This window comes from Mesoplodon mirus, assembly GCF_964341445.2.
Source record: "Mesoplodon mirus genome assembly, chromosome: 20".
Lineage (NCBI taxonomy): Eukaryota > Metazoa > Chordata > Mammalia > Artiodactyla > Ziphiidae > Mesoplodon > Mesoplodon mirus.
In genome coordinates this window covers 11,127,858-11,147,926 of record NC_138996.1, presented here as the reverse complement: position 1 = coordinate 11,147,926, position 20,069 = coordinate 11,127,858, and the positions used below count along the sequence as shown (strand labels likewise).

General features: G+C 38.0%; 1 protein-coding gene and 1 pseudogene across 2 annotated transcripts in view; one reads left to right on the top strand and one right to left on the bottom strand.

Annotated features, from left to right (window-relative positions):
• The window catches only part of ADAM9 (ADAM metallopeptidase domain 9), a 105,811-nt gene that overhangs the window by 41,545 nt on the left and 44,197 nt on the right, over positions 1-20,069 (top strand). The window contains exons 10-14 of the mRNA XM_082608633.1: positions 3,019-3,100; positions 3,631-3,764; positions 10,955-11,126; positions 17,296-17,388; positions 18,422-18,617. Of these exons, the coding sequence (XP_082464759.1) occupies positions 3,019-3,100; positions 3,631-3,764; positions 10,955-11,126; positions 17,296-17,388; positions 18,422-18,617 (677 nt within the window). The remainder of the gene's footprint in view (positions 1-3,018; positions 3,101-3,630; positions 3,765-10,954; positions 11,127-17,295; positions 17,389-18,421; positions 18,618-20,069) is intronic.
• Positions 1,150-1,369, bottom strand: LOC309795954 (large ribosomal subunit protein eL39-like; annotated as a pseudogene). The gene has a single exon. The product of its transcript is annotated as a large ribosomal subunit protein eL39-like (transcript).

The window sequence follows — 20,069 nt, the reverse complement described above, 5'->3', positions numbered from 1 at the left end:
CTATAGGCCAAGGGAAGGTATGATAATAAGACCTCTCTTTTGTGTTGGGGCCTCTTTAACCTTTATCCCATGTCCTTCTTCCTCTTTCTTGGGTTTACTTCCTCATTTTGGTATGGCATGTTTTCTAGTTTCTTCTTGTGTAAGGATATATTGAAAGAAAAAATTTTGACCTCTTGCATGTTGGAAAATGTGTTTCACAGTCTTGAAACAGAATTTAAAAATTATCTCCTATACACCAGAAAGTAATAAAACATTGTAAATCAACTGTACTTCAATTAATAAAAAAATTATCTCAATTTGAACTCTGATTATCTTAGGGCTTAAGTAACTCAGCTTTTCAGAGGTGTGCTTTCTAGTTTGTTTTGTAAATTTCAGGTTATTTTGCTGAGTATAAAATTCTAGTCACGAAATTTTTTCCTTCAGAATTTTGAAGGCATTGCCATTGTCTTTTGACTTCCAGAATTACTATTGAAAAGCTTTAATTCATTTTGATTGCTGATCTTTTGTATGTGGCCTTTTTTTTTTTTTTTTTTTTTCTTCTTTGGAAACTTGTAGGATCTTCTCTTGGTTCCCAGGCTTCTAAATTTTCCTGATGCTATCTATGCTTTGGTATAGGTCTTTTATCACTCATTATGTTGTGTTCTTAGTGGGTAATTTCAATCTTGAAACTGCAGTTCTAGGAATTTTTCTCAAATTATTTTGTAGATGATTTCATCCTCTTTATTTTTATTCTTCATTCCTTCTGGGATTCCTTTTACTCAGGTATTGAGTTTCCTGTGCTTGTCCTCTAATTTTACTATCTTTTGTCTCCTTCTCTTTGTCTTTTTGTTCTGCTTTCTGGATATTTCTTTAAATTTACCTTCTAAGGTTTTTATTGAGTTTTTCATTTCAGCTATCTTATTTTTAATGTTTAATATTTAGCTCTTTTTTGTCCCCCTTAAAATTTTTATATGGTCAAATTCTTTTTTTTTATCCCAACAAAAGGTTCCACATATTGACTACTGAGCCAAAGCATTAGTGCAGAAACACTGACACAAAGAGAAAATCACTTTCCTAATAAAACCCATCCAGCTGTTTGGGTAGTAGTGATGTTCTCAGAGTGATATGGTAAGAAATCAAGTGTCCCTGACCCAGCAAAAATGTGTGCCACCTCATTTGTGAGGCACCTTACAGACCTAGCTTGGTTCTTCTCCAATGTCTTCTCTTGGAGTTGTACCTGATTTTATTACCAGTTTTCATTTGAATCCACTGGGGAATGGGACGATTCCCTGCTTTTGTTTCTTGGCCAGGAATCGCTTGATCCTGAAAGTCTTGTGAGAAGACATGGCGAGAAGCAAATTTAACCATACATAGGATGGCGGAGAAGAGAAGAGAGCTGGTCAAATTCTTATTTCATGGATATAATAATTTTTTTAAACTCTCTTTGAGATATTTCTGATATATTTTTAAAAATTTTCTTCTTTCTACATAGTATTTTCATGGAACCATAATAAAACTTAAGCTTATGTAATCACTTAATACAAATATATTCCAAAAGTTAATACAAAACCCTCACTTAAAAATACTAAAAAAATTCTTTCTTCTTAAAAATCTTCTGGTTGGTGGGCTGACTTTTTGCCCAAAAATGTTTTATGTAATAATTTTTGCCTCCCTTAATGTTTATGGTACCTAAAACTCAAATTTTTTTCTGAGGAGAAGTTTCCCTTGATTTTATTTATTTATTTATTTATTTACTTATTTATTTAGTCATACCAGTTAATTTAAAGCAAGGCACTGAGAATGCCTAAATGGATTTTTATGGCCCCATAACCACAAAAGCTTGATCCTGACATTTTAATTAATTTTTAGTAAAATTGTACCTGGAAGTGTCCTCATACCCTGGCAGTGAGCGTGCCTTCTCATTCACAAAAGGCACAGGCACCAGGCACACTCCCTGTGCTTTGCCCAACCACACCTACCAAGCTGTCTCCTCTGTTTGGTCTCCATCTGCCATGTTAGAGGTGTTTCCCAGATATCTGATAATCCCTGGTTGTTTGTGGTTAGGAATGGGGTACTAAAATTCCTTTTGGAAGCATTGAGGGCATAAGTGGGGCTTGGGGACTGTGGGGTTCACTACAGGGTGATCTGGCTAAAATGTTTTCTTGGCAATCCCCCTATGTCAATATCTCTAGGCCTCTTGTCCTGGCTGTTCAGATGCCCGAGAGAAGGGTTTATTCATTCATTTAAAAGATATTTATTAGATGTATTCCTAGGCTCTGGGGTATAGCAGTGAACAAAACAGACAAAAATTCTTGCTCTCATGGAGTTCACATTATGGTGGAGGAGATTTACCTCATAAGTGAGATAAATAAGTGTATATAATATGCTAAATAATGATAAGTAGTAAGGGGGAAAAATAAAGCAGGGAGGGTAGAGATAGAAGTATTGGGGGGAGTGAGGTTGAAATTTTAGGTAACGTGGCGAGGGAAGGCCTCAAGGAGAAGACGACCTTTGTGTAAAGACCTGAAACAGGTGAGGGAGTGAGTTAGGGCTGTATATTGGGGAGGAGAGTTCCAGGCAGAGGGACCAGGTCCTAAGATACAGGTGTGTCCGCGATGATTGAGCAGCCACACGGAGACCATCGTGACTCTTCTGTTCCCTGTGCTCCCTGCCTGCAGCCTCCTGTGTGAATATGTCATTTTGTTACCTGATCTCAATAGAGTTTTTGAATAAATAGATATACTGCATTTTAGGAAGGTTTTTCATCTAGAAGGTACAAAACAACTTGGTTTGATATCAAAAATGTATCTTCATTTGTCTGAAAAATGAATTTGTAATATTAATCTCCACTCTGATAATAAAAAAAGAGATGTCTTTAATTGAATTGTGATTTTTAAAATGTTATTTACCTTTGCCATTTTTCTCCCAGTTTTCATAGGGTCTACCAATCAGTTTAAGATTACCCAAAGAAATAGGAGCAATGTGTACCTTTTCCTCCCCAAGTACCTTTTATAACTTTTACCTGTTCTCTTCATTTAGGAAGAAAGGTTTTGGTGGGACCGCGGGAATGGCGTTTGTGGGAACAGTGTGTTCAAGGAGCCACGCGGGCGGGATTAACGTGGTACGTTTTGTTCTTGATGATCATCTTTGGAATCTGCATTAGGAAATGTCCAGCATTCAGTGACTCTATACTTCCTCTCCTAGTCCTTACAGCGATATTTTGGCTATTATGAGGGACATGGTAGAAGTGGCAGATGTGTTCTTTCCCTGGAGACTGGATTAAGTTTTCTAATATTTGTTGTGTGTTTATTAGCGCCTCACTTTTTATGGATGAGGAAACAGAGCTTCCATTTGAGAAAGTTAAGTCAGAACCATGAACTTGTTTTCCCATCAACCACCATGAATAATCTGTTGGTGCTAAAGGAATTGATCTGTTGCTTAAAGAGTCTATCTCTTATCATCAGTATGTTAAGTCACACCAGTTTCCTACTAGACTGCAATGTCTACACACTGATGTTGGATGCTTGCTTTATCACGTAGGCTATCAATAATGTAGTGATGAATTTCCTTTTGTGAAAAAGTAATCTGAGAAACAAAAAGCATATCCTTTTTGTTCAGAAGCCTAATGAATACCTTCCTGTGTTTGGGCAGTTTGGGCAAATCACGGTGGAGACATTTGCGTCCATTGTTGCTCATGAGTTGGGTCATAACCTTGGAATGAATCATGATGATGGGAGAGATTGTTATTGTGGAGCAAAGAGCTGCATCATGAATTCAGGAGCATCGTGAGTAACTGAATTCTTTCTTTTTATTCTTTTTCCTTTTTCTTTTTAAAAACTATTTATTGAACATTTGTTTAATGCTAAAAATAAACAAAGAATTGTTTGGATTGGAGTAATGTGTATCTTTTTGAATTAGAGTTTTCCCCAGGTGTATGCCCAGGAATGGGATTGCAGGATCATATGGTAGCTATATTTTTAGTTTTTTAAGGAAACTTCACACTGTTTTCCATAGTGGCTGCATCAATTTGCATCCCACCAACAGTATAGGAGGGTTCCTTTTTCTCCACACCCTCTCCCGCGTTTATTATTTGTAGACTTTTTAGTGATTACCATTCTGACTGGTGTGAGGTGATAACTCATTGAGTTTTGATTTGCATTTCTCTAATAATGGCGATATTAAGCATCTTTTCATGTGCCTGTTGGTCATCTGTATGTCTTCTTTGGAGAAATGTCTATTTAAATCTTCTGCCCATTTTTTTGATTGAGATGTTTGTTTTTTGATGTTAAGCAGTATGAGCTGTTTGTATATTTTGGAAATTAATCCCTTGTTGGTTGCATCGTTTGCAGATATTTTCTCCCAGACCGTAGGTTGTCTTTTCGTTCTGTTTATGGTTTCCTTTGCTGTGCAAAAACCTTTAAGTTTAATTAGGTCCCATTTGTTTATTTTTGTTACTCATTTTTTGGAGAGGGATCCAAAAAATATTGCTGCAATTTATGTCAACAAGTGTTCTGCCTGTGTTTTCCTCTAAGAGTTTTATAGTATCTGGTCTTATATTTAGGTCTTTAATCCGTTATGACTTTATTTCTGTATATGGTGTTAGAGAATGTTCTAATTTCATTCTTTTACATGTAGCTGTCCAGTTTTCTCTGCACCACTAATTGAAGAGGCTGTCTTTTCTCCATTGTATATTCTTGCCTCCTTTGTCATGGATTAATTGACCATAAGTGCGTGGGCTTATTTCTGTGGCTTTCTATCCTATTCCATTGATCTATAGTTCTGTTTTTGTGTCAGTACCATACTGCTTTGATGACTGTAGCTTTGTAATATAGTCTGAAGTTAGGAAGTGTGATTCCTTCAGCTCCATTCTTCTTTCTCAAGATTGTTTTGGCTATTCAGGGTCTTTGTGTTACCATACAAGTTTTAAAATTTTTTGTCCTAGTTCTGTGAAATGTGCCATTGGTAATTTGTTAGGGATTGCATTGAATCTGTAGATTGCCTTGAATAATATGGTCATTTTAACAATATTGATTCTTCCAATCCAAGAACATAGTATATCTTTCTATCTGTTTGTGTCATGTTCAATTTCTTTCATCAGTGTCTTATAGTTTTTGGAGTACAGGTCTTTTGCCTCCTTAAGTTGATTTATTCCTAGGTATTTTATTCTTTGATGTGATGGTAAATGGGATTGTTTCCTTAATTTTACTTTCCGATATTTTGTTGTTAGTGTATAGAAATGCAATAGATTTCTGTGCATTAATTTTGTATCCTGCAACTTTACCAAATTCATTAATGAGCTCTAGTAGTTTTCCGGTAGGGTCTTTAGGATTTTCTGTGTATAGCATCATGTCATCTTCAAAGAGTGACAGTTTTACTTCTTCTCTTTCAATTTGAATTCCTTTTATTTCTTTTTCTTCTCTGACTGCTGTGGCTAGGACTTCCAAAGCTATGTTGAATAAAAGTTGCGAGAGTGGGCATACTTGTCTTATTCCTGATCTTAGAGGAAATGCTTTCAGCTTTTCACCATTGAGAATGATGTTAGCTGTGGATTTGTCCTATATGGCCTTTATTATGTTGAGGTATGTTCCCTCTCTGCCTACTTTCTGAAGAGTTTTTGTCCTAAACAGATATTGAATTTTGTCAAAAGCTTTTTCTGCATCTATAGAGATGATCATATGGTTTTTATTCTTCAATTTGTTAATGTGGTGTATGGCCCATTTTTTAAATTACATTATTTGTATTTTCATGGGAGAGCTGGATTTGACATGAACACAAGTCATGTCTTTCCTCAGTGTGTGCTGGAAGCTATCACCTTAGCAGGGGTTGGGACTGGGGATGGAGGGGCTGGAGCTGGAGCTGGGTTTGTGACGGGACTTCCTCTCTGCTCAGTGGCCAACACTGCCCCATCGGGTGTGGGGTTTGGTCCCCAGTTGCTGGAGCACAAGCGCTGAGGGTTGGGTCTGAGCCCACTCTGTTCCCTTTAAGTGTGTGGTGTCCCCTTTCCCAGCACCAGCACCCTCTCCCCGGGGTGGGGGGAGCAGTGCTGGGACAAGAAGGGCTGGTGTGGGCACTCAGCATGGGTTTGGGCACAAGCTGCAGCAGTCCAGCAGCAGGCAGAGATCTGCAAACAAGGACAGTTTTGTTTCTTTCTTCCCAATTTGTATGTCTTTCATTTCCTTTTTTATTGCATTAGCTTGAGTGGTCAGTTTTGTCTGATAATAATTTAGCTGTCCCAGATTTGTTTTTTGTTTTTGTTTTTTTTTTTTTGGTAATGTTGACAGTATATGTTTTCTATTCCTTTACTTTGAACTTTTCTTTATTCTTGTGTTTTAGATATATGCTTCTAAACAACCTATATTTAGGTTTTATTTTTTTAATCCAGCCTGGCAATATTTGTCTCTTAATTGAATCATTTAATCTACTTATGTTAAATATGATCACTAATACACTGTATTTATGCAAATGTAGGTGACACTGATTATAAGATACCATTATTAACATACCACTTAGAATGAAAAAATGGTGCCTATCAAGTTAATACAAATTTTAAGATGAATCTCAATTTCAGGGTATTTTAAATGTGTAAAGAATGTGTTTTAGAAAAACACATCAAATCTGCTGTATTACAACTGTGGATTTTAGTTCCCTGCTAAAATTTTCAAGCTTCTCATTTTTCTCTCTGACCATAGCAAGCACAGATTTTCTCTTTTTGGGTTATTGTTTGATAATTCTAGTATCTGGAGACTTTATGGGACTATATCTGTTTTTTTTTTCCCCTTATAGTGTCTTTTAATTTTTTTATAGTTGTTCTCACAGTATCTTGTGTCTTCATGTTATGTTTTTTTTTGTTTGTTTGTTTTTTTTTTTTTGTAGTACGCGGGCCTCTCACTGTTGTGGCCTCTCCCGTTGCGGAGCACAGGCTCCGGACGCGCAGGCTCAGCGGCCATGGCTCACGGGCCCAGCCGCTCCGCGCGGCATGTGGGATCCTCCCCAACTGAGGCACGAACCCGTGTCCCCTGCATCGGCAGGCGGACTCTCAACCACTGCACCACCAGGGAAGCCCTGTTATGTTTTGATAAAGTATTGGACATTGTATTTGAACAATTTTGCTAAGAAATAATTTGAGAAGTAGGATTATGTTATCTTTGGCATATTAAATCTTCTTTTTGAGGACGGGTTTCTCACCTTCTACTTCATATGCTATTTCATGAACATTAGTTGACTGTTATAAGTTAGGGTTTTGTTTTAGATGCAAGTGATATAGATGCTAGAGTTTTTACAGATAATCAGTTGGATCCAGGTCTGTTTAAAAAGTGGATAATCTAACTTTGTAATATAATTTTTATCATTATTTAAGATAGTTGAGGGACCTGGTAGTATTCCCCTCACACACTGCTCTTGGATTCCTGGACGTGTGAGGGGTGCTCTTCTTGGGTGGTACCTTTCTAGAGAAATGGCTTTCTTAATTCTGTCCCTCAATGCCACCTACGTCAGAAAGCCTCCATAATCGGAGGCTTTTAAAAGAGTGCTCTTTTTTTTAGAAAAAAAATCTAATTAAGTGCCATCACTTAGAGTTCTTTCTTAGGACTTCCTATGCCTAGGCTGTGGGGATTAGGATGGTAGTGGTGGAAATGTGTTTTGGTTATTTCCAGATTAGTCATAGAGAGAATGTTTTAAATGATAGTTGATTTTTTTTGGTCATATCCTGGTAGACCATTTCCATCACTGTTAGTCCCATCTTTCTCCTTTTGAATCAGTTTTATAAAACTCACCTAGATGTGACAAAAGAGATTCGGAGATGCTTTAGATTCATATCTTAGTACCCAGAAGTGATAGAGAGTAGGGGTACTTTAGTTGCTGTGATTCAAGCTAAGTATCAGGAGAAAGATCATCCTTCTTATTACTGTAGGTGACATCCAAGGATGAGTAGGGAGAGAATATCTGCATTTTATTATCCACAGTGTTAGTGAAGGCCAACGTGGGGATGTTTGTTATTATCTCCACCTACTAAACAGCATAAGAAGTGGTTATGATTTTGTTATCCTTTTCAGTACTATAGTCAACTTCATTGTGGGCGAAACAGATGATTTTTTTTTTTGTAGATTGCTTTAGGATCACACATAGAAAACATTGTTTCTATGAGAAAATGTGTTCCAAGGACTGTATAACAAGCTTATTTCAAAAATAATCTATTCAGAAGTGGTGAACTTTGTAGATTACAATTAGGAGCTCAAGTGTAGGAAATATACACATATGTCTGTACAACTCCTGTGACTATCAGCTGATTAATAGATTCTTACAGAAAACATTATTGAATATGTACTGTGTGGTAGGCAATGTACTAGCCATATAAAGAACAATAATAGAAAATAAAAAAACCGATTGTTTAAATTGAAGTCTCCTTGTTTATCAGATAATTATCACATGCTCTAGTTTGACATTTCTACCTGAGGTCCTTAGACTCAAGCTCTTGCTGTCCTTCCTAAAACCTGCTCTGCCCTCATCTTCCCGTGATAGTTAATGATAGCGCCTGCCTTCTAGTAGCTCAGGACAAAAATCTCAGTCACCCTTGACTTCTCTTTTCTCCCATTCTTTGCCTTAATGCCTATTTCTTTTTTTTTTTTTTTTTTGCTGTACGCGGGCCTGTCACTGTTGTGGCCTCTCCCGTTGCGGAGCACAGGCTCCGGATGCCCAGGCTCAGCGGCCATGGCTCACAGGCCCAGCCGCTCCGCGGTATGTGGGATCTTCCCAGACCGGGGCACGAACCCGTGTGCCCTGCATTGGCAGGCGGACTCTCAACCACTGCGCCACCAGGGAAGCCCATTGCCTATTTCTTTAAACCATATAAATAATCCAAACCCTTCTTACTGCTTTCACCACTGCCACGTTGGTCCATCATCATCTGTTGAGTGGACGTCTTCCTGCTTAACATAGCAAACGTGGTGATCTTATTAAAACATAAATCAGATCACATCATTCCTGCTTCACGCTTTCCATTGTGTCATTCCCCCCTCCTTATTTCACTCACCGTAAAAAGTCAGATTCTTGCAATGGCCTCTTCCCACCTTGCTGCCTGTATCCCTCACAGTCTCACTCCACTCCAGCCGTGCTGGCTTCCTTATCTGTTCCTTGAACAGGCAGCCTTCTCCCTTCCGGCTTTTGCATTTACTGTTTCTTCTCCCGGTAATGTTCTTCCCCTAGAAATCCAGTTTTGATTCAGTTGTCTCAGTATTTGAAGTGCCTGTCCTGACAGCTCTTTGAAAAGCTGTAGTCGCTCCTCCCCCTGCAGAGGTCGTCCTCTTCCCCTCCTCATCTTTTTCCCCAACGTGACTTGTCTTCTAATGTACTATTGAATTTATTTCTTCATTATGTTTATAGTCTGTTTCACTCACTAGAATGTTGCCTTCACAGGGGTGGGGATTTTTGTCTGCCTTGTTTACTGTTTTCTCCCTTGCATGAAGAAGAGTGCCTTGTACATGATAGATGTTCCACAAATATTTGTTGAAGGAACAGTGTTGTACAAAAGGACTCCTCCTTATAATATTCCTAAGCGGAGAGTAGCAAGAAAAAGAAGAATGTGGAAAACGAGTGTTTTTGTCATTGTCGGAAATCTTGTGCTAGGTCTTTACTTTCTGTGTGACTGCTTTCCAGTCCGAAGAGCCAGGAGCCAGAACTGTCTACTTCCTGGGAGACTCTGGGCCGGTTAGCAAAGAAGAGTTTACCCAGGGGACAAAGTCTCCCAGAAAGGATCTGTTTCTTAGATTCCTTGGATGTACAGAAGACACGGAATCAATAGGAATGCTTTCTCAATCACTGTAACATAACACGGTTCTCATTCCCACTGTTACTTTTGGTACCATTGCTCAAACTGATGAAAAAGAGGTTATTTCAGGGCACCAAATGCCCCCAATAAAATTTTAATGTGACTTGGATTTCTCAAAGGTTCTTGTTTTATAGATGAGTGTGTCTCCCACTAGTCTTCAAAAGTGAACATAGCCAGTGGGACTATCTAAAAATATTGTTACTGATTAAAACAATAACTAAAAACAACCCAGCAACACATAGAAACACATCAAAATTGTGTTCGTATAAATATCACATAGACAGTTCAAGTTGGACCGTTTCTAGAAGCCCATCTAGCCTTCAGAGTATTAACTACAGTTCTTAGAAATTACCATCAGAGGCATTTAAACCTCAAACTGTAGCTGAAATTCTGCCCTGTGCATGCTGCTTCTCGGTAGCTATAGTGCGTGCATCATTGCTGGATTCACATTATTGTCACATAGCTCCTAGTAAGTGTTAGTGAGGGGAGCGCAGGAATGTCATTTCAGCAGAGTGAAAAGAGGTTGGGGAAACAGAGCTCGCTTCACATATTTGAAGAACCTTTACTATGGAAGACAAATAAAACTTAATTCTAGAGAGGACTAGATAATTTTTGAGGTCTCTTCTGATGCTGAGATTTATGATTCTGTGAATATTTTCTGTATCTTCTGCCATTTTATTTTTTGCCATTTTATTTTATTTTATTTATTTATTTTTTTTTGCGGTACGCAGGCCTCTCACTGTTGTGGCCTCTCCCGTTGCGGAGCACAGGCTCTGGACGCACAGGCTCAGCGGCCATGGCTCACGGGCCCAGCCGCTCCACGGCCTGTGGGATCTTCCCGGACCGGGGCACGAACCCGTGTCCCCTGCATCGGCAGGCGGACTCTCAACCACTGCGCCACCAGGGAAGCCCCTGCCATTTTATTTTTTATTTTTTTCGCCATGTCTTGCGGTTTGCAGGATCTTTGTTCCCTGACCAGAGACTAAACCTGGACCCTTGGTAGGGAAAGCGCGGAGTCTTAACCACTGGACAGCCAGGGAACTTCCTCTGACATTTTAAATGTTCACTTCTTGACAGTTGAAGACATGACTTAAAATTTTCAAAGTGAGTAATCGCTATGACGTAAGATCTTTTTCTTCATGTTTCTTCCAGAGGTTCCAGGAACTTCAGCACTTGCAGCGCAGAAGACTTTGAGAAGTTAACTTTAAATAAAGGTGGAAACTGCCTTCTTAATATTCCAAAGCCTGACGAAGCTTACAGCGCCCCTTTCTGTGGTAATAAGTTGGTGGACCCTGGGGAGGAGTGTGACTGCGGTACTCCAAAGGTCAGTTTAATGTGTGAGGGTTGCTTTGTGACGTTGCCTGGGGATTTGCAAAAGAATAAAATAGCTTGCTTGGGGCAACTCTAGCATAGGAGCTAAAGTAAACTTTAGTGGCAAAATGAGGATTGGTATTTTGCTTGTGGGGATATGTTCCTGGGATTGATCATCCCCTCCTTCCTAGAACATAACCAATGGTGTCATCTGTTTTGGTGTCCAGGAAAGCGCCATGCTTATTCTTCTGTTGTTTTGCCACCTTCTACCGTTTCTGTTATGGTTACTGAGTCATTTATGTATTTTGAAGAACGAATCAGTTTCTCTCTTGGCTCTTTACTTACAAGCTTTTACTATTCTGGCACTGCCATTGCAGAAACATTGATTCAGTCGACCTCACTTTAATAATAAATTGAAGCTGGCCCACTGTCCAGAGTTCTTCATTAATAAAGTCCTTACTACTCAAGTTAACGTTCTCCCTTTAATAAGCTTCAGTTCACCTACCTCTCTTTGGCTTTCTCACACCTGTTACCCACATTTACTGCCATAAGTCTGTACCCATCTTTATTCTTCTTCTTCTATATCTCAGCCATTCTCCTCTCAAAACGGCCTACTTAAGACTTCCTAGACAAGGCTTAGGAGGAAAAAAAATTTTAATTAAATTTTAAAAATTAAAAAAAATTAAATTTAAATTTTAAAGAAATTACTTCAATTGTATGTAAACTTTACTATATTCTCAATCTTTTCCACAAGTACTGCTTCTTCTCCCTTACCTGACCACACATCCCTGGCTTTTGCCAGAAGGCTTTACATTCTAGAAAGGCAGTATGTTTTTTGTTTTTGTTTTCTGGAAGGAGGGGTGTGCCGCTTGGCTTGTGAGATCTTAGTTTCCCAACCAGGGGTCTAACCTGAGCCCTCGGCAGTGAGAGCACAGAGCCCTAACCACTGGACCACCAGGGAATTCCCAGGCAGTATGTATTTTATGACAAAATTGTCATGGGCCTTCATTGCATTATTGCTGCATGTCAGCAGCCTCTGCTAAATGTTTTCCATGGTATGATTCTCATAATAACTCTAGGAGGTTGATATTTCTTTATATTCTCATTTTCAAATGAGGAAAATAAAGCCTAATGAGGTTATGTTTAGTCTCTAAATTAACGTTATACAGTTAGGATGACCAAGCTCTTCTTTCCAGGCATTCTCCTAAAATTTTATATATGTTTTGATTTCTCCTGACTGTTTACTTCATTATCGAACTAATTGAAAGAGTCTATATTTGCTTCTCGAGCTTTTGCACTACAAATTGCTCTTGAAAACAGTACCTCTTCCCCCTCTAATATCAAAGGTGTTTTTCTTGGTATAAAAGTTTCAAATAGCAAGCACATGCAAAATTTCCATTTATTTCTCCCATACATTTTTTCACTTCCTTCTGCAGTGGTAATCATTCTTATAAGTTTAGTGTGTTTCTTTATAGATTTTATTCTATGCATTTATATACCTATACACAGTATGTACATTTGTACCATAGTTGGGTTTGTTTTAGGATTTTATTTTTTTACATAAATGAAATCCGACTTAATACATTGCACGCAGAGTTTTTTTTTTCTATTAATATATCCTGGAGATTTTTTCCATGTCATTATGTTATTTACACATAATCCTTTAATCTGCTGATTAGTATTTCAGTATAAGGATATACTGTGATTTATTTCACCATACTCTCATTAAAGGACATTTACTCACTGTAGTTAGTATTTTTCTGTTGAAAACAATACATCCTTGTATATGCTCCATGTATGTGTGTGTGTGTGTGCATACATACATATACAAGTATTTCTCTAAGATACTTACATAAAGGTAGAATTGCAAAGTATGCGTGTTTTTAATTTTATTAGAGACTACCAAATTTCCTACAAAAAGGCTGTGTCAGTTTGCACTTTACCAACAGTATGTCACGGCATTTAATTTTCCCCATAGTTTTGTTAACTGAGCAAGGTACAAGTTTTACTCGTGTTTCAAGATTATCATCATATAGCCCCTGTATAATTTTTTCTAGCATTTTTGTAATTACAGTTTTTTGTATTAGCTCTATAACTGGTGGGGGGGGGGTCATGTGGAGCGAGCTAGAGAATTAACTTTTACCCATTGTCAGTTGTTGCAAAACCATTTAAAATGGTACTTTCACCATAAACAAAATTCCTGTATACATAGTCTATTTCCGGATTCTCTTTTCTTTTATGAAGCCATCTGTCTGTCTTGCACAGTAGTTGCGGAAAAAAAAATTAACAGCTGTATTGAAGTATAATTGAATACAGTGTAAAAAAAAAACCACCCAAATTCAGACTTAGATAAGAAAAGGCTTTATCCAGAAGAAAGACTATTGTAGTAGGGAGAACACGCTGATCTCAGACATCTGGAAGCGTCTCAAAATCAAACAAAAAGGTTTTTCTTTTATAGGGTAAATGTGGGAGCAAACAGAGATAAGCAGAATCTTTTATGGGGAAGCTGGATAAGCAGGGGAGAATAGCCAGTGAGGTCTGATAGGAAGTTGTCTTTTGGTCAGCTGATTGCCAGGAGAAGCTGGGAAGGGGTGGGGATACTTGTTCCATTTTTTTTTGTGGAGACAAACAGAGTTCAAGGGCCTATATAGGAAAGAGAGAAGGCTCACTAAAGTTTGGTCAAGACGAAGCAAAGGGTAAGAAACAGGCAATTATAAACACTTATCAACAATGAACTGCACCGTTTAACACATACAAGTTAGGTTTTGGTACCTGTTTGCATGTGTGAAACATACGTTTTTGTGCTTTTGGTGTTACATCTAAGAAATCTTTGCCTAGTCCAAGATTGCAAATGTTTTCTCCTAGAAGCTTTATCATTTTAGGTTTTTAAAAAAAATACATTTATTTATATTTTATTTATTTATTTTTGGTTGCGTTAGGTCTTTGTTGCTGCACACAGGCTTTCTCTAGTTGTGGCGAGGGGGGGCTACTCTTCGTTGCGGTGCGCAGTCTTCTCATTGCGGTGTCTTCTCTTGTTGCGGAGCACAGGCTCCAGGCGCGCGGGCTTTGCTAGTTGTGGCACGTGGGCTCAGTAGTTGTGGCTCACGGGCTCTAGAGCACAGGCTCAGTAGTTGTGGGGCACAGGCTTAGTTGCTCCGCGGCATGTGGGATCTTCCCGGACCAGGGAACCCGGTCCCCTGGTTCCCGAACCTGTGTCCCCTGCGTTGGCAGGTGGATTCTTAACCACTGTGCCACCAGGGGAGTCCATTGTTTTAGGTTTTACATTTAGGTTCATGATACATTTTGACTGAATTTTTTGTACGGTGTAAGGTATAGATCATTTTTCAAATTTTCAAATTTTTATTATGAAATTATTATAAACTGACAGACCATTTCAAAAACAGTCCAAAGAGTCCTATGTATTTTTTGCCGTTTCCCCCAAAGGGTGACAAATTATATAATGATAGTGCAGCATAAAAACCAGGACACTGACATTGGTATGTTAACTAGATTACAGACTTTATTCAGCTTTTACCATTTTAACATGCATTCATGTGTGTGTATGAACTTTTATGCTGTTTTATCCCATATATAGATTTATGTAACCCCCACCTCAATTAAAATACAGAACTGTTCCATCACCACAAAAGAACACCCTCCTGCTACCTTGTTGTTAATACACCCACCCTGACTCCAGCCCTTATCCCCGCCCCTGGCTTCCATCTGTGATTTTGTCATTTCAGTAACGTTTGCCATTTCAATAATAAATAGAGGGACTTCCCTGGTGGTCCAGTGGTTAGGACTTTGCCTTCCAATGAAGAGGGTGTGCGTTCAATCCCTGGTCAGGGAGTTAAGATTCCACATGCCTTGGGCCAAAAAACCAAAGCATAAAACAGAAGCAATGTTGTAACAAATTCAATAAAGACTTAAAATAAACAATAATAAATGGAGGGGCTTCCCTGGTGGTCCAGTGGTAAAGAATCCGCCTTACAATGCAGGGGATGCAGGCTCGATCCCTGGTCAGGGAACTAAGATCCCACATGCCTTGGGGCAACTAAGTCCGCGTGCCACAAGCAATGAGCTCACGCACCTCAACTAGAGAGCCCGCGTGCTGCAAACTACAGAGCCCACGTGGCTGGAGCCACAACTAGAGAAGAGAAAACCCACATGCCACAACTAGAGAGGCGCTTGAGAGCTGCAATGAAGAGCCTGCACGCCGCAACAAAAGATCCCACATGCCTCAATGAAGATCCCACGTGCCGCAACTAAGACCCGACACAGCCAAAAATAAATAAATAGATCTTTAAAAAAAAAAATAATAAATGGACTCATACAACATATAACCTTTTGAGACTGACTTTTTTTCACTAAGCGTAATGCCTTTGAGGTCAGTCTAGGTTGTTGCATGTGTTAATATTTTTTTATTTTTTATTAGTGAGTAACAGTCCATTGTATGGATATTACTTCAGAGATTTGGAATAATGTTTAGGCTGGTATTTCCACCAGCTCAAAGGGCCTATCTGAAGTTTGTTTAACCATTCACCCATTAAAGGATATCTAGGTTGTTTCTAACATTTTGCTATTATGAATAAAGCTGCCATGAATTATAGTCCACTCTTTATCATCAGAGAATTAAAGAAAAATATGGTCTTCATGAGTAAACATATGAAGAATCTCAGCAGAGAAATGTATAATAAAGAACCAAATGGAAATTATAGAACTAAAAAGTCTAATAAATGAAAGATTCACTGGGTAGAATTAATAGCAGACTAAGATGGCAGAAAAAGAGTCAATGAACATGAAGCAGAACAAAAGAAATAATCCAATCTAAAGAAAAAAGAAGAAAGATTAAAGAAAAATGAACAGAGCATCAGGGACATGAAGGCAATATCAAAGAGCCTAATGTAATTATAAGTGAAATCCCAAGAGGAGAGTGAGAACGAGATGGGAAAAGTATTCAAAGAAATAATGGCTGAAAATTTCCCATATTTAACAGAAAATGTTAAGTTACAATTCTAAAACACTAAGTAAAGCCAAATCAGAATCATTACTAAGAACGATTGTAGGCATATTGTAGTCAAAGTGCTGAGGTAAGCAAAAAATAATGCAAGAAGTCAGAAGAAAATGGGGAACAAATGTATAAATGGCAGCTGATTTTGGGAGCAGAAGACAGAACAGATTTATAGTTCTGAAAGGAAGAAACCATCAGCCTAGAATTCTGCAACATAGGAAAATAAATATTCTTCACAAATTAAAGCTTATATCCCCTGCCCCCTTCTCTCCTCCTCCTCCGTTCTCCTATCTTCTTCTTTCCCCCTCTCCTTTCTCCTTCCCTTCTCAAACAATTCATATCTGAAGACATTAGTTGGAACATAGGAGAGTAGATGTCACTGGGTGGAAGGTTTGGGGCAGGGGTAGGGAGCCATGGTGGGCCAAAGTGGGGTGAGAGAAGACAAGCAAGATAAAAAGAATGTCCACATGGGTGGAAATCCACCCAACAGAGAAGTCAGACCCTGAGCATGAAGAGAAGTGCATTTATGGATGCTTAATTTCCTGTGATCATTAAGCACACTGTTATAAACTGAATGTTTGTGTCCCCCAAATTCATATGTTGAAGTCCTAACCCCCAAGTATGTCTGTATTTGGAGAAGGGACCTCTAGGAAAGTAATTAAGGTTAAATGAGGTCATAAGGGTGGGCCTTGATATGATAGGATTAGAGTCCTTATATAAAAGAGACACTGGAGAGTTTCTTGCTTTCTCTCTGAACACATGAACTGAAGGCCATGTGAGCACACAGCAAGAAGGCAGCTCTCTGCAAGCTAAGGAAGAGAGTCTGCGCCAGAAACTGAATTAGCTGGAACTTTGATCTTGGGCCTCTAGCCTTCAGAGCTGACGTAATAAATTTCTTTTGTTTAAGTCATTAGTCTATGGTATCTTGTTCTGGCAATCCCAGCAGACTAAGACACATACTTTGTGTGATTTCAGTCCTTTGAAATATGGCGAGACCTAGATAATAGCTAAAGAGTCACTGATGAATCCAGAAGGATAGTAAGGGACTGTTTCCAGAGAGTAACTGTTACAGTCAGGTTAGAAGGAAGCATAGGTCTAAGATAAAAATTTTATTAATGAATATAGATGACAATAATTTATTTCTTTATTGACAGTCATTTTCTCTTCACAGGAATGTGAATTGGACCCTTGTTGTGAAGGAAGTACTTGTAAACTTAAATCATCTGCTGAATGTGCATATGGCGACTGTTGTCAAGACTGTTGGGTAGGGAATTCCTCCCTATTTGGAAAAAATAGAAAAAGGAAAAATATGCATATATCAAAGTTGTTTTTTTCTGATCTGTAAGAGAGCACTAGTTTTATTACATGATTACATGAAAAGTTTTATGACACTTGTTTGCAGTTTTGTGTCATGTTCTTTTATGACAAATGGTCTAAAGAGATTTTTTTCTTAAGTAAAAACATTTTTTTTTCTGATTTAAGAGTGATCTTGTTTTTCATTAAAAGTTCAACAATAGAAAGTAGACACTGAAAGACCCTCTGTCATTTTACCCTCTTCAGGTAGCCATTGTTTGATAATTTGTTATTAGTCACTTTTTCCTATGTAAATGTGAGTATGAGTGTGTGTGTAGGTGTGTCTGTGTGAAAGTGGGTAAACATGGGTATACATATTTTTACTATGTACTTTTTTCAGTAAGGTACCATGGATTTTCTTCCATTCATGTAGTTCTACAAGGTTATATAGCTAGTATTCCTTTGTATGGCTGTACCATAATTTCTTTATCTGGTCTACTAATGATGGACATTTAGATAGCTTCCAATATTTGCTTATAAGTGGAATTGTTGGGACAGTATACATATGAAAATTTTTGACACACATTTTATATACCTTCTACAAATGTGCCACTCTGTAATTGCCAGTATAATCAATACACTGATTACTGTACAGTGTACAGTATTGATTACATCATGTAAGCACTATTTTGGTTTCTTCGTACTAACATTGGTTGCTAGCCAGTGTTACGATCCAGGTTAGTTTGATAGTTGTAAAGTGCTTTTATATCTTAGTTTAATTGGCATTTCTTTTGGTTATCAATGAGGCTATGCTTTTTCATTTTCCATGTTTCATGACTTTTATGAATAGCCTATTATGGGCCTTTGTTCATTTTTCTATTGGGTTATTTAATCTTTTGTTTTTGTTAGAACTTTTTATAGATATAAATACTGTGGTTTCCAATTTGATTAATTTCTGGGAATTTTCCTGATATTCCTGTTCAATTTCAATCCTATTACCCTAGTTCCTTCCAGGAGGTACTTTGTGCCGAGGAAAAACCAATGAATGTGATGTTCCAGAATATTGCAACGGTTCTTCTCAGTTCTGTCAGCCAGATGTTTTTATTCAGAATGGATACCCTTGCCAGAATAACAGAGCCTATTGTTACAATGGCATGTGCCAATATTATGATGCTCAGTGTCAAGTCATCTTTGGCTCAAGTAAGATATTTTATTTGTATTGATTGCTTTGATTTTATTTTTTTGTTTTAGTTTTTGTTAAAAATGGAAAGCAAACATTATTGCTAAAATTGAAATTCTCCCGTTTCCTCTCTCCTGTCATGTCTCCCTCTTTTCTTTTCTGTAGGCAATCATGGTCATGAATTTGATGTGTCCAAGTTCAGTTGGTGATTTTTGTTTTTATCATACTTTCTCACCTCTCTATCCTGTGTATATTAACATTATATGTATACATATATATATACACAGTATTGTATTCTAGCTTTAATAAATTCATGTAAATAGTATGGGGACATATATATGGGTCTTCTGTTTTCATTGTTCACTCAAAGTGTTTTTGCAATCCATCTGTATTGCTATATTTAGATCATAGAGCATTAGAGTATTCTATTATATAAATGGAATCCATTCTTTTCCTAGTAGTATTTAATATATTTTTTATTGTGTCTCTTTTTAAATATTTCATTTTTATCAAAGTTATACATACAGTAGATTAAAGAGCCAAATCATTCACAAGATTTTATGAAAAAGTAAAGTGTGCCTCCACATAATAGCCCCATCCCTTAAGGCAACCATTTTTACCTTTTCTTGCTGATTTCTAACCGATTACTTTGTTACCAGGTCTTTAGATAATTTCTTGGTAATGCTACTTTTTGATTTTTCCATTCTAGGTATTAACTGTTAATTTTTCACTGCAGAGGATGAGAATTTAATTTCTTACCTTCTCTTCTCTCAACACTTGTCAGCTCTCATCCTACTCATGCTCATTTTTCATTCTCCATCCTCTTAATATGGATTAATTATAATTTTAGGTAGAGCAGTGTTGACTGTTGTGATTTATAACAAACCAAAAAAAATTGGTCTTTGTCCAGTTCCTGGCATGAGCTCCTAAAACCCTTGGAATTTCCCAAGTGATAAGAGCTGTAAAAGTGTTTTGTTATGTCAACGAAGTGACTTTTGGAAAGCCCCTCAGTGACTTAAGAATGGGGCTGGTTGCCAGGGAACGAACCCTGTGATTATCAGTTGGAACTTTCAGTTCCCCCACCTCTGGGACTGGAGATTGCCGTACTCACAAGTGGCCAGTGATTTAATCAATCATGCCTATGTAATGAAGCCTCCATGAAAACCCAAAAGGACAGGGTTTGGAGAGCTTCTGGCTTGGTGAACAAGTGGAGATGCAGGAGTGTCACAGTTGGCAGGGCCTGGAACCACCAAGCCCCTTTCTCTATACCTTGCCCTATGCATCTCTTCCATCTGGCTGTTCCTGAGTTATATTCTTTGATAGTACACCAGTAATCTAGTGAATAAAATGTTTCTCTGAGTTCTGTGAGCCACTCTAGCAAATTAATCAAACCCAAGGAGGGGGTCATGGGAACCTTGATCAGATAGGGTCGGAGGAGAGAAGACTAAGCATGAAATGGGACTTCATTTATG